General features: G+C 43.7%; 1 protein-coding gene across 4 annotated transcripts in view; it reads right to left on the reverse strand.

The window, feature by feature from the left end:
* The window catches only part of LOC121584597 (dematin), a 77,413-nt gene that overhangs the window by 22,121 nt on the left and 27,697 nt on the right, over positions 1 to 27,595 (reverse strand). For 2 of the 4 annotated variants that reach the window (XM_041900568.2, XM_041900566.2), the window contains exons 2-4: positions 24,774 to 24,832; positions 10,339 to 10,391; positions 1,339 to 1,419 (exon numbers count right to left, since the gene is read on the reverse strand). In XM_041900568.2, the coding sequence (XP_041756502.1) occupies positions 1,339 to 1,419; positions 10,339 to 10,350 (93 nt within the window). In that variant the 5' untranslated portion in view covers positions 10,351 to 10,391; positions 24,774 to 24,832. The remainder of the gene's footprint in view (positions 1 to 1,338; positions 1,420 to 10,338; positions 10,392 to 24,773; positions 24,833 to 27,595) is intronic. The other 2 variants (XM_045225806.1, XM_041900567.2) reach the window with 2 other exon arrangements.

Consider the following 27,595-nt stretch of genomic DNA (forward strand, 5'->3'; position numbering starts at 1 on the left):
TGTGCTTAATGCAAGGAAAACAAAATGTATGGTTTTCTCTTCCCTGAAAGTAAACAGATGGAGTCTCTTGCCGACTTTAACTATAAAAGGCCAGCAAATTGATATGTTCACCTCCTATAAGTATTTTGGGATTTGGTTAGATGAAAAGCTGAATTTTAAACAGAACATTGATAACTTGACCAAGAAACTGAAGTTGAAATTGTCTTTCTATTTTAGGAACAAATCTTGGTTTTCAATGTTAGTCAGAAAGGATCTTGTTCAAAGCCATTTTTAATCAGTGCTGGATTATGGTGATATTGTCTATATGCAGGCCTCAGCAAGTACCTTAACTCTGGGCACAGTGTATCACGGATTTATTACAAATGCTAGATCACTCACCCATCACTGTGATTTGTATGCTATGGACCTCTCTCTCCACCAGGAGGCTAAAGCACTGGTACAACTCCCTTTGTATCTCTGTTCCTTACTGACCAGATCAGTCACTCAATACAGTCTTTGTTCACAGTCGCTGCTGTCCTTGTCTGTTCCTAAGGCTAGAACTGAGATGGGGAAACAATATTTTTCCCATAATGCCCCTTCACCCTGAAACATGCTTCAAAATATATTAAAGTTAGGGGAGTTAAGTGTCTTTGCCTGTTTTTAAGACTGATCGACAACACTGTTTGTGATAGCTGCAGTTGTTTCTAATCTTCAATTGTATCTGTAACTTGTGACACTTTGTATTTTGTGTGTATTTTGTATTTTCTGTATTATTTTATGTACACGCTGCTATTTCCTTGTTTTGCCTTCTTACCAGGTCGCCCTCGCAAAATAGGTTTTTAAGCTCAATGGGTCTTACCTGGTTGAATAAAATAAAAAGATATATAGCCAATGACCTGATTGTCCATTTTGGCCTGGAAAGAGGAATATAAGAAGAGGGAGAACATGACATGGGATTGGATTGTCATGTGAGGTGTGTGTGTGTGTGTGTGTGTGTGTGTGTGTGTGTGTGTGTGTGTGTGTGTGTGTGTGTGTGTGTGTGTGTGTGTGTGTGTGTGTGTGTGTGTGTGTGGTGTCTTGTTCCTCTATCCTGGTGGGGACCTGAAATTCCCAAAAGTCCCCACCAGGACAGTAAAACAAGGAAAATTCTCCCCACGAAGACAAAGGCTATTTTAAGATTAGGGGTTAGGTTTAGGGTTACAATTAGGGTTAGAAGGTTAGGTTTAGGCATTAGGGTTAGGTTTAGGGTTAGGGGTTAAGGAAAATAGGATTTTGAATGGAAATCAATTTTAGGTCCCCACAAGGGTGTGTGTGTGCGTGTGTGTATAGAGGAGTGTCTGTCTGATGGTGCAGACTCACCGTGATGGCCACGGCTGGGGATCCTGGGACGCTGATACCACGGAGGGAACACACACTCCCAGGGGAGGTGCGGGCCAGTTGCTGCTCCCAAACACACAAGGGGTCAAAGGTCACATGGTCAGACACACAGCAACAACATCGAGATTGTGGCTCAGTTAGTAGAGCATGGCACTAGCAACTCCAGGGTCGTATGCACTCACTTGTGTAGGTCACTTTGGATAAAAGTGTCTGCTACATGGCATATTTGTAATTCTAACCCAGAGGAAGAAGAACCAAACAAGTCAACAACGAACCATACAGTATACAGTGGTTCGTCAATTAAAAGATTTGAGCTTCTGCAGCGACCATTTGTGGTATATGGTGGCAGATTGTGGTAAATTGAGTAATTCTGTCATTGCACCACACTATCACAAGGGGGAGTTATAACGCTGATCTATCGGTAGTCTAAACTGTGGCACAAATTGGCTATCTTTTCGTAAATTAATGGAGGTGTGAATGTTTCAGTCCGAGAGTCTCTCTTCTCTGGCACTAGAGTCCTGCATCAGGCAACAACCAAAAAATTGCTGGCGGGTGGTCCGGAGTTGAGAGAGAACTTGGGTAAATACAATGGCGCAATTACACTTGACATGTGGACTGACAGATTTTCGAAAAATAGGCTTTTGGTTTCTCTCCCTCTAAAAACAGAAATCATTCTAAATAACAAGCTGGCTTTATTTACCGCAGTGTGAAAGAGTGATAGCCCCTCTATATAAAGTGGGTTTCTGAAACATGGAGTCCTTCTTTGCTGATGTGATGAAGAAACTGAATGAGAGTCCAGCGAGGATAGGGAGGGGATAAAGGTTGCACATATTTTCAAGAACTGAGCTACTTCATTTATTTATGAAATGTACTAGTTTGTTTAGGCAATTTAATATATTAGTTTATATTCGTTTCGCAGCATAAAGCTATATTTGTCAGCATAAAGCTGAGCGATTCACTCATTCGTGGCTTTGGATCAAAATAAATAAGTACCAACATTATTTCTGATAGTCTTTAATAAATAAATGTTTTGACCAAGTTAATCTGCTCATGTTGTGTGTGTTCAATTATTTGCGACATTGTGGTTACAATGAAGAATGTAAACGAATTAAATCAAATAAATCCTATTCATAATGAATAATCAGATGTGTGTTCCAAGCTTCTAATTTTTCCTTATAAAAATGTTTGTAAGATTTTATTTTATATTTTTAGACAATACAAAACATACACATACAAACGACAACTACATCACACCTGCCCAGACCCATCTGCTCACACCCCCATCTCCAGCGCCCGCTTCACTCTCCACCACATGGCCTCAAACTGCCCCATTTTGTTTCTCTCTGTCGCCCACACGCACTTTCAACATTTGGATAATAAAGTGTTTAAAGGCTGACATTGGTTGATTTTCCGTTTTTAAGTATATGTTTTTTCAAGATGATTGATGAGAAAAGTATCGTCCAACCCACAGGGTATCTCACTGCACCCTTATATGCCATGTCTATATATGCCATGTCTATTCTGACAGCCAAATTCCTAACTCCACACATCACTTTTGGACTTTATAACATTCCCAGAAGGCATGGATTATTATAACCTAATGAAAAATGAACCAGGTAATCTAATTGTATTTACTGCAGGCCTAAGACCTATGGCAGGGTTCTTCAATTCCGGTCCTGGAGGGCCGAAACACTTCTGTTTTTTATTTCTACCTGGTAGTTAATTGCACTCACCTAGTGTCGCAGGTCTGAATTAGCCCCTGATTAAATCAAATCAAATCAAATCAAATTTTATTGGTCACATGCGCCGAATACAACAGGTGCAGACATTACAGTGAAATGCTTACTTACAGCCCTTAACCAACAGTGCATTTATTTTAAACAAAAAAGTAAGAATAAAACAACAACAAAAAAGTGTTGAGAAAAAAAGAGCAGAAGTAAAAATAAAGTGACAGTAGGGAGGCTATATATACAATAGAATAAAGTGACAGTAGGGAGGCTATATATACAGGGGGTACCGTTGCATAGTCAATGTGCGGGGGCACCGGCTAGTTGAGGTAGTTGAGGTAATATGTACATGTGGGTAGAGTTAAAGTGACTATGCATAAATACTTAACAGAGTAGCAGCAGCGTAAAAAGGATGGGGTGGGGGGCAGTGCAAATAGTCCGGGTAGCCATGATTAGCTGTTCAGGAGTCTTATGGCTTGGGGGTAGAAGCTGTTGAGAAGTCTTTTGGACCTAGACTTGGCACTCCGGTACCGCTTGCCGTGCGGTAGCAGAGAGAACAGTCTATGACTAGGGTGACTGGAGTCTTTGACAATTTTGAGGGCCTTCCTCTGACACCGCCTGGTATAGAGGTCCTGGATGGAAGGGAGCTTTGCCCCAGTGATGTACTGGGCCGTACGCACTACCCTCTGTAGTGCCTTGCGGTCAGAGGCCAAGCAGTTGCCATACCAGGCGGTGATGCAACCAGTCAGGATGCTCTCGATGGTGCAGCTGTAGAATTTTTTGAGGATCTGAGGACCCATGCCAAATCTTTTTAGTCTCCTGAGGGGGAATAGGCTTTGTCGTGCCCTCTTCACGACTGTCTTGGTGTGTTTGGACCATGATAGTTCGTTGGTGATGTGGACACCAAGGAACTTGAAGCTCTTTTTTTTCCTGTAGTCCACAATCATCTCCTTTGTCTTGGTCACGTTGAGGGAGAGGTTGTTGTCCTGGCACCACACGGCCAGATCTCTGACCTCCTCCCTATAGGCTGTCTCATCGTTGTCGGTGATCAGGCCTACCACTGTTGTGTCGTCGGCAAACTTAATGATGGTGTTGGAGTCGTGCCTGGCCATGCAGTCATGGGTGAACAGAGAGTACAGGAGGGGGACTGAGCACGCACCCCTGAGGGGCCCCCCGTGTTGAGGATCAGTGTGGCAGATGTGTTGTTACCTACCCTTACCACCTGGGGGCGGCCCATCAGGAAGTCCAGGATCCAGTTGCAGAGGGAGGTGTTTAGTCCCAGGATCCTTAGCTTAGTGATGAGCTTTGAGGGCACTATGGTGTTGAATGCTGAGCTGTAGTCAATGAATAGCATTCTCACGTAGGTGTTCCTCTTGTCCAGGTGGGAAAGGGCAGTGTGGAGTGCGATAGAGATTGCATCATCTGTGGATCTGTTGGGGCGGTATGCAAATTGGAGTGGGTCTAGGGTTTCTGGGATTATGCTGTTGATGTGAGCCATGACCAGTCTTTCAAAGCACTTCATGGCTACAGACGTCAGTGCTACGGGTCGGTAGTCATTTAGGCAGGTTATCTTAGAGTTCTTGGGCACGGGGACTATGGTGGTCTGCTTGAAACATGTTGGTATTACAGACTCAGTCAGGGACATGTTGAAAATGTCAGTGAAGACACTTGCCAGTTGGTCAGCACATGCTCGGAGTACACGTCCTGGTAATCCGTCTGGCCCTGCGGCCTTGTGAATGTTGACCTGCTTAAAAGTCTTACTCACATCGGCTACGGAGAGCGTGATCACATAGTCGTCCGGAACAGCTGGTGCTCTCATGCATGCTTCAGTGTTGCTTGCCTCGAAGCGAGCATAGAAGTGGTTTAGCTCGTCTGGTAGGCTTGTGTCACTGGGCAGCTCGCGGCTGTGCTTCCCTTTGTAGTCTGTAATAGTTTTCAAGCCCTGCCACATCCGACGAGCGTCAGAGCCAGTGTAGTATGATTCAATCTTAGACCTGTATTGACTCTTTGCCTGTTTGATGGTTCGTCGGAGGTCATAGCGGGATTTCTTATAAGCGTCCGGGTTAGAGTCCCGTTCCTTGAAAGCGGCAGCTCTACCCTTTAGCTCAGTGCGGATGTTTCCTGTAATCCATGGCTTCTGGTTGGGGTATGTACGTACGGTCACTGTGGGGACGACATCATCGATGCACTTATTGATGAAGCCAGTGACTGATGTGGTGTACTCCTCAATGCTGTCTGAAGAATCCCGGAACATGTTCCAGTCTGTGCTAGCAAAACAGTCCTGTAGCTTAGCATCTGCGTCATCTGACCACTTTTTTATTAGCCGAATCACTGGAGAGGATGAAGGAGAGGATGAAAAACAGAGGTGTTTCGGCCCTCCAGGACCGGAATTGAAGAACCCTGACCTATGGGTTTAACCTTCTGAATGAATGATTGTATTGAAGATAGAAGCCGCCTCTTAATGAGTTCCGAGAGCCGATCCGCTACCCAACAAAATAATATATATTTATTTAGCCAAACATTTTTTATGACTACAGACAGTAGGCCATTATTCCTCTTTTCCTGCATTGAGTAATTTGTCTGCATGTCTATTCAACATTTGGCTAAAAAGAAACCATGCCATGAATTTACACAATGCAATGCGGCACATTGACAACTCAAATCGCTTTAAAGAGCCTTCTGATATTAGACAACAAATAAATATACTAAAACAATAACTTCAAAAACAGTCCATTCATCACTGCATTTCTTCAAGTTTTAGAACAGCTACTTATTCAAGGGTTTTTCTTAATTTTTTACTGTTTTCTACATTGTAGAATAATGAAGACATCAGAACTATGAAATAACACATATGGAATCATGTAGTAACCAAAAAAGTGTTAAACAAATCAAAATAGATTTCATATTTGAGATTCTTCAAATAGCCACCCTTTGCCTTGATGACTGCTTTGCACACTCTTGGCATTCTCTCAACCAGCTTCACCTGGAATGCTTTTCCAACAGTCTTGAAGGAGTTCCCACATATGCGGAGCACTTGTTGACTGCTTTTCCTTCACTCTGAGGTCCAACTCATCCCAAACCATCTCAATTGGGTTGAGGTCGGGGGATTGTGGAGGCCAGGTCATCTGATGCAGCACTCCATCAAATCAAATCAAATCAAATTTTATTGGTCACATGCGCCGAATACAACAGGTGCAGACATTACAGTGAAATGCTTACTTACAGCCCTTAACCAACAGTGCATTTATTTTAGACAAAAAAAGTAAGAATAAAACAACAACAACAAAAAAGTGTTGAGAAAAAAAAGAGCAGAAGTAAAATAAAGTGACAGTAGGGAGGCTATATATACAGGGGGGTACCGTTGCAGAGTCAATGTGCGGGGGCACCGGCTAGTTGAGGTAGTTGAGGTAATATGTACATGTGGGTACATCTTGGTAAAATAGCCCTTACACAGCCTGGAGGTGTGTTGGGTCATTGTCCTGTTGAAAAACAAATGATATTCCCACTAAGCCCAAACCACATGGGATGGTGTATCGCTGCAGAATGCTCTGGTAGCAATGCTGGTTAAGTGAATTCTAAATAAATCACAGACAGTGTCACCAGCAAAGCACCCCCACACCATAACACCTCCTCCTCCATGCTTTACGGTGGAAAATACACATGTGGAGATCAACCGTTCACCCACACCGCGTCTCACAAAGACACGCCGGTTGGAACCAAAAATGTCAAATTTGGACTCCAGACCAAAGGACACATTTCAACTGGTCTAATGTCCATTGATCGTGTTTCTTGGCCCAAGCAAGTCTCTTATTATTATTGGTGTCCTTTAGTAGTGGTTTCTTTGCAGCAATTCGACCATGAAGGCCTGATTCACGCAGTCTCCTCTGAACAGTTGATCTTGAGACGTTCCTCGCAAACATCCATTTATACATTTAAAGTCCCTAAACTCAGCAAGTGTCTATTGTCCTGCTGATAGTTCATCAAGGGTGGATGGCTTCTTTTGTATTTTTACTTCAGCCATCTCATTGCATAGCCCACCACATGCACTGTTTTCTAACCACATCTGGATTGATCCATAACGAATTACTATGGAAATAAATATCACTGAATTACAGAAATATTGGAAGAAAGTAGGCTAATGCAATTGAAGGCAACAAATTGTTGCTTACTGAAACACCCAAAGTCATCCAATTGTTATAATAGAATTTGAAGCAATAGCCTACCCGCGTGTTGTCAACTATTTCAGCACTGTTTCGCGCTGCTTTGAGACAAGCATGGGGACTGGTCTTGATAAATCAATCAGATTTTTATTTTCACTGAATCTCCGTTTGGGTATTGGTTAGCCTACAATTAGGCTGTGGAAATATGATGATTATTTTGCTCTTCACTCGCAGTCAGTTAGTAGCCTAGCCCTACTCCTGACCGGTCACGCTGTACAGAGCCATATTTTCCTAACGGAAACCCTGAGGCCTACATAGGCTACTGTTTTTTTTTTATTGGAATAGAAACACCATAATATTAATCTATTTAATTAAGCGAAATTTCTAACAGTATAAACAGCACAACAAATACAATAATAATTTACAAACAAATTATAATCAATCCCATATAGTCTCTTCTAACAAAAAAAGGTTTTAAAGTCTCTAGTACAGCCAATATTAAAAACAGTCAAATGTATTCATGAATTCAATCGCTTTAGCCGACATGTTGCGGTTTATTCATTGTTTAATTATTCAAGGCTCCCTTTGTTATTTCATTTTATATAATTAAGGATGACTTGTATGCTGTGTGATGACATGCACAAATGAATGAATTAATGATTCATTGATATACTGTATATTGAAGTAGGCCTTTATGCCAATAAGTAAGTACCTAAAACACCTATGGTAAAGAGGACTCTTACGCCTACAGCTCCATGTCATTTCAATAATTTAACTTCTCAAAGATGCCCTCTGGTGGTCGAACTAGCATTAATGGCAACAATGGCTGACAGTAAAATACTATGACATCATGCACTCCCAATGTGCCATACCATTCTGCAGCACCCCGCAAGCTGTGCTGGGTATGACACAACTTTTAAAGGGAGAACCACTGTATGGACATATTTCATTATCTATGATTCACTTGGATCATACATATAGGGTCATATTTAGTAGTGCAGACTGTAGCAAAACATTTTTAAAATATTGCGGAAAATGGAAAACAAGCATTTCTTATTGAAGTTCAGATAGCACCTTCCCATTTCAGCTCATTTGCTTCTGTTTCATGCCTAGTGAATATGACCCTGCTTTCCAATGAATCTTGTTATTTTTTGTGTTATTATATATATATATATATTTTAGTATTTTCTACATTGTAGAATAGTAGTGAAGACATCAAAACTATGAAATAACACATATGGAATCATGTAGTAACCAAAAAAGTGTTAAACAAATCAAAATATATTTTATATTTGAGTTTCTTCAAAGTAGCCACCCTTTGCCTTGATGACAGCTTTGTACACTCTTGGCATTCTCTCAACCAGCTTAATGAGGTAGTCACCTGGAATGAATTTCAATTACCAGGTCTGCCTTGTTAAAAGTTAATTTATGGAATTGGCTTAATGCATTTGAGCCAATAAGTTGTGTTGTGACAAGGTAGGTGGTATAGCCCTATTTGTTAAAAGACCAAGTCAATATTATGGCAAGAACATCTCAAATAAGCAAAGAGAAATGACAGTCCATCGTTACTTTAAGACATGACGGTCAGTCAATACAGAAAATATCAAGAAGTTTCTTCAAGTGCAGTCGTAAAAACCATCAAGCGCTATGATGAAACTGGCTCTCATGAGGACCGGCACAGCAAAGGAAGACCCAGAGTTGCCTCTGCTGCAGAGGATAAGTTCATTAGAGTTACCAGCCTCAGAAATTGCAGCCCAAATAAATGCTTCACAGAGTTCAAGTAATAGACACATCTCAACATCAACTGTTCAGAGGAGACTGCATGAATCAGGCCTTCATGGTTGAATTGCTGCAAAGAAACCACTACTAAAGGACACCAATAATAAGAAGAGACTTGCTTGGGCCAAGAAACACGAGCAATGGACATTAGACCAGTGGAAATCTGTCCTTTGGTCTGGAGTCCAAATTTGACATTTTTGGTTCCAACCGCTGTGTCTTTGTGAGACGCAGTGTAGATGAACGGATGATCTCTGCATGTGTAGTTCCCACCGTGAAGCATGGAGGAGGAGGTGTGATGGTGTGGGGGTGCTTTGCTGGTGACACTGTCAGTGATTTATTTAGAATTCAAGGCACACTTAACCAGCATGGCTAACACAGCATTCTGCAGCGATACGCCATCCCATCTGGTTTGGGCTTAGTGGGACTATCATTTGTTTTTCAACAGGACAATGACCCAACACACCTCCAGGCTGTGTAAGGGCTATTTTACCAAGAAGGAGAGTGATGGAGTGCTGCATCAGATGACCTGGCCTCCACAATCACCCGACCTCAACCCAATTGAGATGGTTTGGGATGAGTTGGACCTCAGAGTGAAGGAAAAGCAGCCAACAAGTGCTCAGCATATGTGGGAACTCCTTCAAGACTGTTGGAAAAGCATTCCAGGTGAAGCTGGTTGAGAGAATGCCAAGAGTGTGCAAAGCTGTCATCAAGGGAAAGGGTGGCTATTTGAAGAATCTCAAATATGAAATATATTTTGATTTGTTTAACACTTCTTTGGTTACTACATGATTCCATATGTGTTCTTTCATAGTTTTGCTGTCTTCACTATTATTCTACAAGGTAGAAAATTGTAAAAATAAAGAAAAACCCTTGAATGAATAGGTGTGTCCAAACTTTTGACTGGTACTGTATATATTTATATATATTAAATATATATACTGTATATACTTTATATACAAAAATGTATAATGATGTGTCATGTTTGTCAATTATTTAATTTATTTTTTACATATATGGTTCTTCATCTGTAGGATTCTGTGTAACATAGATTGACACACTTGACTTATACAGTTTCCAGAAAAGTAAAACAGTGAAAATTGTACTAGTTGGGAAATTGAACTACCTCCTTTAAAAATGTGTATGTGTGCTCTAATTTGCCTTGCTACCCATCTATATTGCTCTGGCCAAATGCCACATCCACTAACATTTATTCTCCATGATGAATGTATGTAGAGATATATAGAGCAGCGTAATTCAATTCTGTATGAGTCGTCAGGCAACGCTCTAATACCAATCATGATCAATAAAAACCTTACCTTTGGCATCATTTTATAGGATGACACAAATCTGTTCTCTTGATGAGGCTTCACTGAAAGAAAGAGAGTCAGTGTTAAACATTGAGAGAGATGATCATAAAAGAGACATACATAAAAGTTGCAATTTAATAATGCCCACTCACTGGCGAGGACAATTGAAACATCAATTCACAAAAGTGTCACTCAAACGAGTACTGAGCAAATCATCCTTGAAATGTGTAAGCGTGAAGTGCCATTGGACATTGAACAAGGCATTCAGTGAGATCATTGGTTGCTAATAGTACCAGTAGCAGTTCTTTATTAGTCCCAAATTGCACAGTGCAGTACCCATCACATTGCTGTATAATGTGTCTATATGTGTGTATATATATATATATATATATATATATATATATATTGTACACTGAGTGTACAGAAAATTAGGAACACCTTCCTAATATTGAGTTGCACCCCCTTTTGCCCTCAGAACAGCATCGACTCATCGGGGCATGGACTCTACAAGGTGTTGAAAGCATTCCACAGTGATGCTGGCCCATGTTGACTCCAATGCTTCCTACAGTTGTGTCAAATTGGCTGGATGTCCTTTGGGTGGTTGACCATTCTTGATACACACGGGAAACTGTTGAGCGTGAAAAACCCAGCAGCATTGCAGTTCTTGACACACTCAAACCGGTGCACCTGGCACCTACTACCATACCTTGTTCAAGGACACTTAAATATTTTGTCTTGCCCATTCACCCTCTGAATGGCACACATACACAATACATGTTTCAATTGTCTCAAGGCTTCAAAATCATTATTTAATCTGTCTCCTCCTCTTCACCTACACTGATTGAGGTGGATCATAGCTTTCACCTGAATTCACCTGGTCAGTTTGTCATGGAAAGGTCAGGTGTTCCTAATGTTTTGTATACTCAGTATATATATATATATATATATATACAGTGGGGAAAAAAAGTATTTAGTCAGCCATCAATTGTGCAAGTTCTCCCACTTAAAAAGATGAGAGAGGCCTGTAATTTTCATCATAGGTAGACGTCAACTATGACAGACAAAATGAGGAAAAAAAATCCAGAAAATCACATTGTAGGATTTTTAATGAATTTATTTGCAAATTATGGTGGAAAATAAGTATTTGGTCAATAACAAACGTTTCTCAATACTTTGTTATATACCCTTTGTTGGCAATGACACAGGTCAAACGTTTTCTGTAAGTCTTCACAAGGTTTTCACACACTGTTGCTGGTATTTTGGCCCATTCCTCCATGCAGATCTCCTCTAGAGCAGTGATGTTTTGGGGCTGTCGCTGGGCAACACGGACTTTCAACTCCCTCCAAAGATTTTCTATGGGGTTGAGATCTGGAGACTCCAGGACCTTGAAATGCTTCTTACGAAGCCACTCCTTCGTTGCCCGGGCGGTGTGTTTGGGATCATTGTCATGCTGAAAGACCCAGCCACGTTTCATCTTCAATGCCCTTGCTGATGGAAGGAGGTTTTCACTCAAAATCTCACGATACATGGCCCCATTCATTCTTTCCTTTACACGGATCAGTCGTCCTGGTCCCTTTGCAGAAAAACAGCCCCAAAGTATGATGTTTTCACTCCCATGCTTCACAGTAGGTATGGTGTTCTTTGGATGAAACTCAGCATTCTTTGTCCTCCAAACACGACGAGTTGAGTTTTTACCAAAAAGTTATATTTTGGTTTCATCTGACCATATGACATTCTCCCAATCCTCTTCTGGATGCACTCTAGCAAACTTCAGACGGGCCTGGACATGTACTGGCTTAAGCAGGGGGGACACGTCTAGCACTGCAGGATTTGAGTCCCTGGCGGCGTAGTGTGTTACTGATGGTAGGCTTTGTTACTTTGGTCCCAGCTCTCTGCAGGTCATTCACTAGGTCCCCCCGTGTGGTTCTGGGATTTTGCTCACCGTTCTTGTGATCATTTTGACCCCACGGGGTGAGATCTTGCGTGGAGCCCCAGATCGAGGGAGATTATCAGTGGTCTTGTATGTCTTCCATTTCCTAATAATTGCTCCCACAGTTGATTTCTTCAAACCAAGCTGCTTACCTATTGCAGATTCAGTCATTCCAGCCTGGTGCAGGTCTACAATTTTGTTTATGGTGTCCTTTGACAGCTCTTTGGTCTTGGCCATAGTGGAGTTTGGAGTGTGACTGTTTGAGGTTGTGGACAGGTGTCTTTTATACTGATAACAAGTTCAAACAGGTGCCATTAATACAGGTAACGAGTGGAGGACAGAGGAGCCTCTTAAAGAAGAAGTTACAGGTCTGTGAGAGCCAGAAATCTTGCTTGTTTGTAGGTGACCAAATACTTATTTTCCACCATAATTTGCAAATAAATTCATTAAAAATCCTACAATGTGATTTTCTGGATTTTCTTTTCTCAATTTGTCTGTCATAGTTGACGTGTACCTATGATGAAAATTACAGGCCTCTCTCATATTTTTAAGTGGGAGAACTTGCACAATTGGTGGCTGACTAAATACTTTTTTTCCCCACTGTATATATATATCCAATTTTATTGAACAGATAATGAGAGAGAATGACAGTGGGGGAATTTTGAGAGAGATTGTGTCAAAGGGCAGTAGGCCAGACTTTGGCTGTCCCCATAGGATAACAATTTTTGGTTCCAGGTAGAACCCTTTTTGTCTCCAGGTAGAACCATTTTTGTCTCCAGGTAGAACCCTTTTGGGTTCCATGTAGAACCCTCTGTGGAAAGGTAACCAAAAGGGTTCTACCTGGAACCAAAAAGGTTTCTTGAAATTGTTTTCTTATGGGGACAGCCAAAGGACCCTTTTAGGTTCTAGATTGCACCTTTTTTACTAAGAGTGTATGGTACAAACACCATGGACACATTCAACTGTTGTCTGGAATCTTCTAGATACAAACCATCATAATTATAATTATTATACCCATATTTCACAATAACACATCAGGGAAATATGAAGATGCACATTTTCGCATTTCCATGCATTAGTGGACTGAAAAGTTGTGAGTGGATCGTTTCTAGACATGGAATCAAGAAGTATGTGAAGACAGGATGTGATAATAGGGTGGAATCAGAGAGGGTACTGTATAGTGCTAGCACCTCTGCATTGTCTGTTCTGGTGAACTGAAACACAAAGGGCTAAAAGAGCTGTGTCTGCTATTGAAAACATTGTCCACATTTCAGGCCTGTATAACTGTGCCACTCTGTCCTTTACCTCTTCATAACAGAGGGTGACTTCCTGTATTACCAATATGGGATAACAACTTATAATAGGTCATACGTTAAAGCGGTTACCCCTCCACTGTAAATAGCTGAGGAATAGGGCTGGAGAAATGTAACCACTCTCAAATGCATAGACATAGCTTTGGAAGCAAGGACTGACCATCCATGAGATCAAAATTATAGTTTTAACCATGTTTTCAGGATATACAGTGTTTGTTTACAATTACAGTGTTTACAAACATTGACGTAAAACAAGCTTATATTTTGGGTTTTGATGGGGTAAGACAATTGAACTAAGCTCATGAGGTATAAGTTACACTCTTCAAGAACCAATGGGTATATATAATTCATTTAAACGTCCAAAAATAGTGGAGGTGGAAGTGACTCTTTGTTAGTTCCCCCTTCTGTTTCAGCAACATTATTTGGTTTTCTTGCTGGGGAACGTAACAAAATGGAGGCTCGTCCGGGATCTTGTTTCCCAGTCGCTCTAATCACCTACTCTGAAGCTCTGCTGGGCCCAGATATTTGAATGGTCGAAAGACACTATTATTGTACAGTTTCTGTTACTGACATCCACCCTAAGGAGTTATAAGATTGGTGGAATCATTTGGAAAGTTGCATAAACACACAGGCTTATAAAATAAAAACCATGGACTTTAAGTTGGAAGCATTTGTGGAAAACCCTACATGGGAGATGCTAGATAAATGTACGAAGGTGAATCTGCTCTTCATTGCAAAGTATTATGACATCAAAGTTGCACATGCCGTTTTTGAAAGCGGTAGTCAAAGAGTTAGTCTACACTGCTTTGGTGGAGGAGGAAATCCTTCCAGAGAGGGAGGATGATGAAAAGGTTCCTACGGCTGGTAGAATACAACCCATAGACATACAACTGCGAGAGGTAGAACTAAAGGCAAAATGGGAACAACTGAAATTAGAGTTGGAGCACAGGAAAAGACAAGATGGTCGTGCAGCCAAACAACAAGAACTCAAACATGCAGCCAGACAACAAGAACAGGACATTACGAAAGACATAATCACAAAGCCAGCAGCACTGCAGCTCTTGACACACTCAAACCGGTGCACCTGGCACCTACTACCATACCTTGTTCAAGGACACTTAAATATTTTGTCTTGCCCATTCACCCTCTGAATGGCACACATACACAATACATGTTTCAATTGTCTCAAGGCTTCAAAATCATTATTTAATCTGTCTCCTCCTCTTCACCTACACTGATTGAGGTGGATCATAGCTTTCACCTGAATTCACCTGGTCAGTTTGTCATGGAAAGGTCAGGTGTTCCTAATGTTTTGTATACTCAGTGAATATATATATATATATATTAATGGATTTTCATATTTTTTTGAACAGATAATGAGAGAGAATGACAGTGGGGAAATTTTGAGAGAGATTGTGTCAAAGGGCAGTAGGCCAGACTTTGGCTGTCCCCATAGGATAACAATTTTTGGTTCCAGGTAGAACCCTTTTTGTCTCCAGGTAGAACCATTTTTGTCTCCAGGTAGAACCCTTTTGGGTTCCATGTAGAACCCTCTGTGGAAAGGGAACCAAAAGGGTTCTACCTGGAACCAAAAAGGTTTCTTGAAATGGTTTTCCTATGGGGACAGCCGAAGGACCCTTTTAGGTTCTAGATTGCACCTTTTTTACTAAGAGTGTATGGTACAAACACCATGGACACATTCAACTGTTGTCTGGAATCTTCTAGATACAAACCATCATAATTATAATTATTATACCCATATTTCACAATAACACATCAGGGAAATATGAAGATGCACATTTTCGCATTTCTATGCATTAGTGGACTGAAAAGTTGTGAGTGGATCGTTTCTAGACATGGAATCAAGAAGTATGTGAAGACAGGATGTGATAATAGGGTGGAATCAGAGAGGGTACTGTATAGTGCTAGCACCTCTGCATTGTCTGTTCTGGTGAACTGAAACACAAAGGGCTAAAAGAGCTGTGTCTGCTATTGAAAACATTGTCCACATTTCAGGCCTGTATAACTGTGCCACTCTGTCCTTTACCTCTTCATAACAGAGGGTGACTTCCTGTATTACCAATATGGGATAACAACTTATAAAAGGTCATAAGTTAAAGCGGTTACCCCTCCACTGTAAATAGCTGAGGAATAGGGCTGGAGAAATGTAACCACTCTCAAATGCATAGACATAGCTTTGGAAGCAAGGACTGACCGTCCATGAGATCAAAATTATAGTTTTAACCATGTTTTCATGATATACAGTGTTTGTTTACAATTACAGTGTTTACAAATATTGACGTAAAACAAGCTTATATTTTGGGTTTTGATGGGGTAAGACAATTGAACTAAGCTCATGAGGTATAAGTTACACTCTTCAAGAACCAATGGGTATATATAATTCATTTAAACGTCCAAAAATAGTGGAGGAGGAAGTGACTCTTTGTTAGTTCCCCCTTCTGTTTCAGCAACATTATTTGGTTTTCTTGCTGGGGAACGTAACAAAATGGAGGCTCGTCCGGGATCTTGTTTCCCAGTCGCTCTAATCACCTACTCTGAAGCTCTGCTGGGCCCAGATATTTGAGTGGTCGAAAGACACTATTATTGTAGAGTTTCTGTTACTGACATCCACCCTAAGGAGTTATAAGATTGATGGAATAATTTGGAAAGTTGCATAAACACACAGGCTTATAAAATAAAAACCATGGACTTTAAGTTAGAAGCATTTGTGGAAAACCCTACATGGGAGATGCTAGATAAATGTACGAAGGTGAATCTGCTCTTCATTGCAAAGTATTATGACATCAAAGTTGCACATGCCGATTCGAAAGCGGTAGTCAAAGAGTTAGTCTACACTGCTTTGGTGGAGGAGGAAATCCTTCCAGAGAGGGAGGATGATGAAAAGGTTCCTACGGCTGGTAGAATACAACCCATAGACGTACAACTGCGAGAGGTAGAACTAAAGGCAAAATGGGAACAACAGAAATTAGAGTTGGAGCACAGGAAAAGACAAGATGGTCGTGCAGCCAAACAACAAGAACTCAACCATGCAGCCAGACAACAAGAACAGGAAATTACGAAAGACATAATCACAAAGCCATTTTGAATTCCGAAGGGAACAAGCATGTATTTTTGATCGGTGGTGTGGTTCTCAAGAGATCAAGGACCATGAGGATTTAAAGACACTCATACTTCTCGAGCAGTTCAAGAATTGCCTTCATGAAAGGGTTGCTACATACATTTATGAGCACAAGGCTCTCACTCTTGTGAAAGCTGCAGTTCATGCATATGAGTTTGTGTTGACACATAAAACTACCTTCACAAACAAAGCACCCTGTAGTTATCCCTATGCAAAAAGTAATACAGAGAAATCACCTCCTACAGCGAGATTTCAGTCCATTTCTATAGTGCCGAAAGATAAAGTGTAACGATCCCGGCTGTCTGAGTCGGGGTATGGTCGTAATCTCCAGTTTCCCGAGGGTTCGGGAACGCTCCGGGGAGCGCTCTGGTTTCCGCACCTGCTTCCTATTAGCAATCTGCACACCTGGGCCTAATCAGCACCTTTCTTAGGCTCTGGCCCAACATCCAGTTCCTGCCGGATCGTTAGCCATGAACAGTAGGTGTTCTGTGTATCAGTTGAGCGTTCTAGCGTGAGTTTTGTTATTTTGTACTTTGTTGAGTTTTTGTGTTCTTACCTCCGTTTTTGTTCCACCTGCAGTCACACGTCCGGAACCTTCACCCTACCTCTGCCTGATGGTCGGCGGCTGCCGAGCCATCACTGGACCCAGACTGCACCCCCAACTACTCAACCACGCCGCCCGCTCTGTCCCTGGATTATACTGCACCTGTTGTCGTATCTAATAAACCCTCACCTTCGTTCAACTCTCCTTGTCCTGGTCTGCTTTTGGGTTCTGGCTGAGGGAACTGTGACAGAACGATCCGGCCAATTATGAACCCAGCGGACCTGGACTCTGTTCGCCATGCCATTACCCAGCAGGAGAAGATGTTGGGCCATCATAGCATGGTACTACAGGAGATCGCGTTGTCAGTTCGGAACCTTTCTACCGGCCTGACGGAGGTCCAGAACCAACGCCAGTGTCCGGTGGAGGACTCACTACCGGTTTCACCCATCTCGCCTGCCGCTTCTGAAGTTGTGTCCCTCCGTGAGCCCAAGGTCCCGACGCCGGATAAATATGAGGGGAGCTGGGAAGATGCCGTTCCTTCCTTATGCAGTGTGGATTAGTGTTCGATCTACAGCCCTACTCTTATGCCACTGACAAGGCTAGGATAGCCTTTTTGATTGAGTTGCTGCGTGGTCGAGCGCTGGAGTGGGCTTCAGCCGTTTGGGAACGACAGGATCCCTGCATGGCTTCATACCAGGGGTTCACGGCCGAGATGAGGAAGCTCTTCGACCATTCCGTCCGAGGGAGGGACGCAGCTAGGCGTCTGTTTTCTCTTCACCAAGGAACTCGCAGCGTGGCCGACTTCGTGATCGAGTTCAAGACGTTGGCTGTGGAGAGTGGGTGGAACGAGGAGTCTTTGCAAGCGGCCTTTTACCAGGGCCTGTCGGAGCAGCTCAAGGATGAGTTGATCTCCTATCCGGAGCCTAGTGACCTGGACAGCTTGGTAGCCTTGTCTATTCGGGTGGATAATCGAGTCCGAGAGCGAAGGAGGGAGAAGCAATGGGGTCCGTCCAATCGATCAGCTTCTCAGTTCCCAGTCGGATCGGGTGGTGGACCAGAACACGTCGATCATTCTCCACCACTAAGGATTAGTAGAGAGGACCTCTCTCCCGATTCTGAACCCATGCAAGTGGGGCGGCACGGGTTAACCACGGAGGAGCGTCAACATAGACGTAAGACCAACTGCTGCCTCTACTGTGGTCGCTCGGGACATTACATCTCCACTTGTTCCCGGCGGTCGTCAAACTGCCCGGCTCGCTAAAGTTGGGAGGACTTTTAGCGAGCCAGTTTCAACCTCTCAGTACCTCTGTCAGACCCCGCTTCCCGGCTACCCTTGTGAACAGGAATCAGAGCTTAGCGCTTAACGCTTTTATCGATTCAGGTGCCGATGGAAGCTTTCTTGATGCCGAGTTGGTGGAACAGCTGGGGCTTTCCAAGGAGCAATTGCCGGAAGCCATTGAAGCGACCACTCTGAACGGCAGTAGTCTGGCACGTATCACGATGAGGACTGAACCGGTTAAGATGCGGTTGTCGGGGAATCATTCGGAGATGATTTCATTTTTTCATTCTGCCGTCTTCCCATGTTCCTCTGGTCCTTGGATACCCCTGGCTGAAGGAACACAATCCCACGTTCGATTGGGCGACGGGCAAGGTAACGAGTTGGAGCCTTGATTGTCATGCTAACTGTCTCAAGACTGCCTGCCCCCATGCGGTTCCCAGTCAGGTGATTGAGGCTAAACCCCCAGATTTGTCCCTGGTTCCCGAGACATATCACGATTTGGGGGAAGTTTTCAGTAAGCAGAAGGCTCTGTCACTTCCTCCCCACCGACCATATGATTGTGCCATCAACCTGGTTCCTGGAGCTGTCTACCCCAAGGGAAGGTTATACAGTATCTCCCGACCTGAACGTGAGGCGTTGGAGACCTACATCAAGGAGTCCCTAGCTGCTGGTCTCGTTCGTCCCTCGTCATCACCCCTGGGGGCAGGATTCTTCTTTGTGGGAAAGAAGGATGGCTCTCTTCGACCGTGTATTGATTATCGGGGGTTGAATGACATCACGGTCAAGAACAAGTATCCCCTGCCCTTGATGAGTTCTGCCTTCGACTCCTTACAGGGTGCTACGGTGTTCACCAAGCTAGACCTACGCAATGCGTATCACCTGGTCCGGATCAGAGAGGGGGACGAGTGGTTGACGGGTTTCAATACACCGATGGGTCACTTCGAGTATCAGGTGATGCCGTTTGGACTGACCAATGCTCCAGCGGTATTCCAGAGTATGGTGAACGACGTCCTGAGAGATATGATCGGTCTCTTCGTGTTTGTTTACCTGGATGACATTCTGATCTTCTCGAAGGAACCTTCCGACCACGTCCAGCATGTCCGGCAGGTTCTGCAGCGATTGTTGGAGAATCGTCTGTTCGTGAAGGCCGAGAAGTGCGAGTTTCACGCCCACACTACATCCTTTCTCGGGTACATCATCTCCAGGGGTGAGATTAGGATGGATCAGGAGAAGGTTAGAGCGGTTCTGGAATGGGTCCAGCCCGGTACGAGATTGCAACTCCAGAGATTTTTGGGGTTTGCGAATTTCTACCGCAGATTCATCCGGGATTACAGCCGTGTGGCCGCTCCATTAACTGCCTTGACTTCCAGTATCAGGACCTTCAAGTGGAATCCGGAGGCGGATCGTGCGTTTCTGGATTTGAAGAGGCGATTCACCAACGCACCGATTCTCTCTCAACCGGACACGGCCCGTCAGTTCGTCGTTGAAGTGGGACGCGTCGGATGTGGGAGTTGGCGCCATCCTGTCGCAGCGATGCTCCACGGACAGTAAACTCCATCCCTGCGCCTACTACTCTCGTCGCCTTTCGCCTGCAGAGAGGAATTACGATGTGGGTAACCGGGAGCTTCTCGCGGTGAAACTTGCCTTGGAGGAGTGGCGCCACTGGTTGGAGGGGGCGGAGCAACCGTTTATTGTCTGGACTGACCACAAGAATCTTGCTTACGTGCAATCGGCTAAACGTCTCAACTCCCGTCAGGCCAGGTGGGCGTTGTTTTTCGGACGATTCAAGTTTGCCCTGACGTTCCGACCTGGATCTAAGAACGGCAAGGCGGACGCCTTGTCCCGGATGTTCTCCAAGACGGAGGAGAGTGGGTCCAAGACCGAGACTATTCTCCCCCGGAACTGCGTCGTGGGAGCAGTGATGTGGAAGATTGAGGAGGAGGTGCTGGCGGCCCTTCGGACTCAGCCCGGTCCCGGTAACGGTCCACCCGGTCGGTTGTTTGTGCCTGAGTCGGTTCGTCCTGCTGTCCTCAAATGGTCCCACGCCAGCAAGATGGCTTGTCACCCCGGGCGTGGCTCGGACTATGGCGTTTCTTCGCAGACGTTTTTTGGTGGCCTGCCATGGCCGAGGATACTCGGGGTTTTGTTGCTGCCTGTCCAGTGTGTGCGCAGAATAAGAGTACCAATCGGCCCAGCTCTGGACTACTTCATCCCCTTCCTATTCCCCGGCGTCCATGGTCGCATCTGGCCCTGGACTTCGTCACGGGGTTGCCCGCTTCTGAGGGGAACACGGTCGTTCTGACTATCGTGGACAGATTCAGCAAGTTCGCCCACTTTGTGCCTATTGCCAAGCTTCCCTCTGCCTCGGAGACGTCCGAGATCCTGGTTAGGGGAGGTTTTCAGGGTCCACGGTTTGCCCAGTGATATCGTTTCCGACCGTGGCCCTCAGTTTACCTCTGCTGTCTGGAAGTCCTTCTGTTTGGCCATTGGAGCTACAGTCAGTCTCACATCTGGTTTTCACCCCCAATCCAATGGTCAGGCGGAGAGAGCCAACCAGAAGATGGAATCCACGCTACGCTGTCTGGTCTCTTCCAACCCCACCTCCTGGGCCTCTCAGTTGCCTTGGGTTGAGTATGCCCACAATACTCTCCCTACATCTGCCACTGGGATGTCTCCCTTCCAGTGCCTGTATGGCTACCAACCTCCCCTGTTCCCTTCTCAGGAGAAGGAGCTCTCAGTGCCTTCTGTTCAGGCCCATATTCGGCGTTGCCACCGGACCTGGCATCGGGCCAGAAAGGCACTCCTTAGAGGTTCGGACCGGTATCAGCTCCAGGCGAATCGTCGCCGGATCCCCGCTCCCACCTATACCATCGGAGATAGGGTTTGGTTGGCCACACGGGATCTTCCGTTACGGACTGAGTCTAGGAAGTTGTTACCGAAGTTTATTGGTCCGTTTGTGGTGGAGAAGGTGATCAATCCAGTGGCAGTGCGACTCAAACTACCGAGGACGCTCAGAGTCCATCCCACCTTTCATGTCTCCTGCCTCAAGCCTGTCTTCCTCAGTCCTCTGTTGCCTCCTCCGCCTCCTCCTCCTCCTCCTCGGATGATCGGAGGTGGTCCTGCCTACACGGTGCGTCGCATTATGGATTCCAGACGGCGGGGCCGGGGTTTCCAGTATCTCGTGGACTGGGAGGGGTATGGTCCTGAAGAGAGGAGTTGGATTCCGCGGCGACAGGTCCTAGATGCGGATCTCATCAGGGACTTTTACCGCCTCCATCCTGGCGCTCCGGGAGTCCGCCCGGTGGCGTTCGTCGGAGGGGGGTACTGTAACGATCCCGGCTGTCTGAGTCGGGGTATGGTCGTAATCTCCAGTTTCCCGAGGGTTCGGGAACGCTCCGGGGAGCGCTCTGGTTTCCGCACCTGCTTCCTATTAGCAATCTGCACACCTGGGCCTAATCAGCACCTTTCTTAGGCTCTGGCCCAACATCCAGTTCCTGCCGGATCGTTAGCCATGAACAGTAGGTGTTCTGTGTATCAGTTGAGCGTTCTAGCGTGAGTTTTGTTATTTTGTACTTTGTTGAGTTTTTGTGTTCTTACCTCCGTTTTTGTTCCACCTGCAGTCACACGTCCGGAACCTTCACCCTACCTCTGCCTGATGGTCGGCGGCTGCCGAGCCATCACTGGACCCAGACTGCACCCCCAACTACTCAACCACGCCGCCCGCTCTGTCCCTGGATTATACTGCACCTGTTGTCGTATCTAATAAACCCTCACCTTCGTTCAACTCTCCTTGTCCTGGTCTGCTTTTGGGTTCTGGCTGAGGGAACTGTGACATAAAGATTGGCAGAAAACTGGTTTTTCATATCTGCCAGTTTGTCACTACTGCCGTGAGAAAATACACATTGTCTCTCAGTGTCCTAAGTTGAAACAGATAAAATCAGAGAGAGAAAAAGCAATTTCTTCTTGTGGGAGCGCTCCAGTCCATTAAGTCTCTGGTTGGGACTGGTGTATCTCCTAAACAAGATTTTGGATCAGATGTGGATGAACCCTTTGTTTCAGATGGGTTCGTGTCTCTGCAGAGTGGCGATGCTGTTAAGCAGCCGGTGAAGATACTGTGAGACACTGGGGCGTCCCAGTCCTTCATTTTGGAGGGTGTTTTGCCTTTGTCTGACTTCAGCAACTGGTTACAGTGTGTTAGTACAAGTCGTGGAGATGGGTTGCATGGAAGATCCTTTGTATAATGTGGAACTTAAGTCTAATCTTATTTCTGGTTCCTTTGTCGTTAGAGTGAGGCCTAGCCTACTGGTGACACTTCGATGTCTTCGATGTCTAGGAAGCAGCTGATTGCTGTAAAGATGTTTCCCTCTCCCCTCTTTTTTGCTGAGATACTTCCAGAGGTAAGGTTTAATGAAATTTGTGTGGGTTACTTTGACAGAGATTGTGTTCTAATGAGGAAATTGTATTCTCGCGCCACTTCTGGGCAGGAAGATTGGCCCAGTGTATCTCAAATTGTCAACAAGAGATACTGAGGTTGGTTCACGATGGTGGCATAGCAGGTCATCTTGGGGTCAACAAGATGTATGACCATATCTTGCATAACTTCTTCTGACCGGACTGGACTGAAACAGGATGTTGTTGCTTACTGTAATACCTGTTATGTTTGCCAGCGGACGGGTAAACCGAACCAAGCTGTACCGGTTGCACCTTTGCAGCCTATTCCTGCTTTTGACAAACCTTTCTGCAAGGTTCTGGTGGATTGAGTGGTAACCAGTTCATTTTGAACACCATGTGCGCTGACACTCGTTTCCCTGAGGCCATTCCACTGAGGAAAATCACGAGAGGAAAGTTACTACAGATATTGCAGGAGTTTCCCCTTGAAATCAGACATGTCCGTGGTAAGGACAACTTGGTTGCTGATTGTCTTTCAAGGCTGGGCAGTCAATACGTTTTGTGTTTAGCCAGTGTGTAGCCCTGGCTCAGAATTTATTTTGACTGCACATTTTGCCGTTTTGGAGAAGAGTTTTGTTTTGGTTGCGCTCATTCCAAGAGGATGAGAGTTATAGAAACGTACGTGATTTTACCCGTTTCTCAAACCTGCGAGTTTTAAGGCAAATATATAAAAATAAAAATAATGATAATAATAATTTAAAAAAGGATATACTGTATACATTTACTACAAAAAAAAGTGGCTGTTCTGTCTGGCATTTAATTGTTGACAGTCAGTAGACACCATGTTTATATTGGAGAAGGCAACGTATTTAAGTAACGACGCATTTAAGTGGATCATGTTGTGAGATGGAAGTTATTTTCTGTTGGTTGTGAGCAAACTTGCCCAGCAAAAATATAGGATATATTTCTTGTCTTAAGGGGGAAGGCGTTACAGGCTTTGGTTTTTCAATTTATATTTAGAGGTTGGATGTTAGCATGTGGGGCGCACCGATTGGTCACCTTGTTAGTCAGTATGTGTTACACCTGTGCTGGTTTGTCATCTCGTTAGTGGGAAGATGTTTCACCTGGGCTGGCCCATGTGATATTTAAGAGTGGCTGGCCCAGTACTCCAGTTATCTTGAGAGATGTAGAGGGTTAACACCTTTAGTTGGCTCTCCCTATTTGATTTCTAGAAAAACTATCGCTTTGCTCTATCATTTTGGTTTGCGTCCTGTCTTTAAGTTTGGTGTGGGTTTTTAATTTGTTTGCCTCTTCTTGGGGAAATTTAATGGGCTCTCATTGTGGGTGTCTTTTAGGTTCCAGTTGTTGTTGCTAGTCAACTTTTAGTGGACACCCCCATGAGTCTTTCATAACCCATCCTAAAACCCCACCTGTTTCGTTTTGGTTGTGGTTAGTGACTCTTTGTTAGTTCCCCCTTCTGTTTGAGCAACATTATTTGTTTTGCTTCCTGGGGAGTGTTAAAATGTAACAACTGCAGATTGCCCCTTTAAATGGATACTTCTGGATTTTGGCAAGGAGGCCCTTTATCTATCAGATTATTTAGTGGACACCATTTTTATGTCTCTGTGTCCAGTATGAAGGAAGTTAGAGGTAGTTTCGTGAGCCAATGCTAACTAGCGTTAGCGCAATGACTAGAAGTCTCTGCGTATCTGCTAGCACGCTAGTAGATAACCATAGACTTCCAGTAATTGCGCTAATGCTAGTTATAAAGAGTTAATAACTTTAAAGTTATGTTTCGTGGGACCATATCTATAAATGGCATACACTTTTCAAAATAACAGCAGTCTTACCTCAGATAAGAAAAGGAATCATTTCTGTCACTTTGGGGATATTCAACCCAAGCTCTGACCTGGAAGACAAAATAGAAATGTGATTATTTAACAAATTGCTAAATATACTCACATTTGGGGTATTCCTATTATTTTGTGACATGATAGCTTTTGAGATTAAACCAGCAAAGTATATTAAGAGATTTAAATATCTACAGCATTTTATTGTCCAATTTTGTAGGATGGTTTAGAAAAGCAACTCAGAAAGACAGACACCCTCGTCATAGACACGATGGAACTAGGTACACATCTAGGATCAGCTTCCACTCCCACAAATTCTAACTTTAAACATTAGTGGTGAAAATTCAAAACTGACCCAATATCAGTGTCTATGGGGAACTTCACCCTACTCGATTAGTTCTTTCCCCATTGATCCATGATGGTTCAATAACACCAGAAGACCGTAAATACACAACATAGCCTGTTCTCTCAATGGGAATACTGATCCCGTTGAAAGAACTCAGAATTAGAGATAACAGAGACTAAGCAAAAGACATCAGGTCGTACAGTTGAAGTCGGAAGTTTAGATACACCTTCGCCAAATACATTTAAACTCAGTTTTTCACAATTCCTGACATTTAATCCTAGTAAAAATTCCCTGTCTTAGGTCAGTTAGGATCACCACATTATTTGAAGAATGTGAAATGTCAGAATAATAGTAGAGAGAATGATTTATTTCAGCTTTTATTTCTTTCATCACATTCCCAGTGGGCCAGAAGTTTACCTACACTCAATTAGTATTTGGTAGCATTGCCTTTAAATTGTTTAACTTGGGTCAAACGTTTCGGGTAGCCTTCTTCAAGCTTCCCACAATAATTTGGGTACATTTTGGCCCATTCCTCCTGACAGAGCTGGTGTAACTGAGTCATGTTTGTAGGCCTCCTTGCTTGCACACACTTTTTCAGTTCTGCCCACACATTTTCTATAGGATTGAGGTCAGGGCTTTGTGATGGCCACTCCAATACCTTGACCATGTTGTCCTTAAGCCATTTTGCCACAACTTTGGAAGTATGCTTGGGGTCATTGTCCATTTGCGACCAAGCTTTAACTTCCTGACTGATGTCTTGAGATGCTGCTTCAATATATCCACCTAATTTTCCTTCCTCATGATGCCATCTATTTTGTGAAGTGCACCAGTCTCTCCTGCAGCAAAGCACCCCCACAGCATGATGCTGCCACCCCTGTGCTTAACGGTTGGGATGGTGATCTTCGGCTTGCAAGCCTACCCCTTTTTCCTCCAAACATAACGATGGTCATTATGGCCAAACAGTTCTATTTTTGTTTCATCAGACCAGAGGACATTTCTCCAAAAAGTACGATCTTTGTCCCCATGTGCAGTTGCAAACCGTAGTCTGGCTTTTTGATGGCGGTTTTGGAGCAGTGGCTTCTTCCTTGCTGAGCGGCCTTTCAGGTTATGTTGATATAGGACTTGTTTTACTGTGGATATAGATACTTTTGTACCTGTTTCCTCCAGCATCTTCACAAGGTCCTTTGCTGTTGTTCTGGGATTGATTTGCACTTTTCGCACCAAAGTACTTTCATCTCTAGGAGACAGAACGCATCTCCTTCCTGAGTGGTATGACGGCTGCGTGGTCCCATGTTGTTTATACTTGCGTACTATTATTTGTACAGATGAACGTGGTACCTTCAGGCATTTGGAAATTGCTCCCAAGGATGAACCAGACTTGTGGAGGTCTACAATTTTTTTTCTGAGGTCTTGGCTGATTTATTTTGATTTTCCCATGATGTCAAGCAAAGAGGCACTGAGTTTGAAGGTAGGCCTCCACAGGTACACCTCCAATTGACTCAAATGATGTCAATTAGCCTATCAGAAGCTTCTAAAGCCATGACATCATTTTCTGGAATTTTCCAAGCTGTTTAAAGGCACAGTCAACTTAGTGTATGTAAACTTCTGACCCACTGGAATTGTGATACAGTGAATTATAAGTGAAATAATCTGTCTGTAAACAATTGTTGGAAAAATTACTTGTGTCATACACAAAGTAGATGTCCTAACCGACTTGCCAAAACTATAGTTTGTTAACAAGACATTTGTGGAGTGGTTGAAAAACAAGTTTTAATGACTCCAACCTAAGTGTATGTAAACTTCCGACTTCAACTGTATATATGCACTGAGCAAAATATCCTATTATTCTGAAATACAGTACTGTAGAAACCTCTACTAATCACTACATATAGCATACATTATGCACAGTTATGATATGATTGCAAATTACAAATCATTTCAAGTAATTTCACATGCCATGGAACATGTTAGAATTGTAACCGATGTTACTTCTCATTGGCAAGAAAATATGTGTCGATGAGAATATCAGTTGTTATAATGGACCCTCCCCCAATGCTAACCTTAACCATTAGTGGGGAAAATACAATACAGACCGAAGATCAGCGTCTAGTAGCAACTGAAAAGCAGGCGAGATGGCATTGAAGATGGTGGTTCCAGATAACCAATGGGATTCCACAGGAGACATTGAGGTGGTGTTCTGTAACATTTGTCCTTGGGATTCTCTTTCAAACTAATGCTTAGAATCGATCAATATGGGGATCAAGTGTCTGGTGCTCTAGTTTTCCTTTGTGGCCATTCACCCTCTCCAAATGGAGGACAGCCATCGCATCTGCTAAATTATATTGTTGGTTTTAAAATATTAGAACATTCCAGAGAGACAGGAGGAATTATGGCCATAATCAACAATAAAATGTAATCAAATCAAATGTATTTGTCACATGCGCCGAATACAACCGGTGTAGACTTTACTGTGAAA

The sequence above is a fragment of the Coregonus clupeaformis genome, chromosome 16 (assembly GCF_020615455.1).
Source record: "Coregonus clupeaformis isolate EN_2021a chromosome 16, ASM2061545v1, whole genome shotgun sequence".
Lineage (NCBI taxonomy): Eukaryota > Metazoa > Chordata > Actinopteri > Salmoniformes > Salmonidae > Coregonus > Coregonus clupeaformis.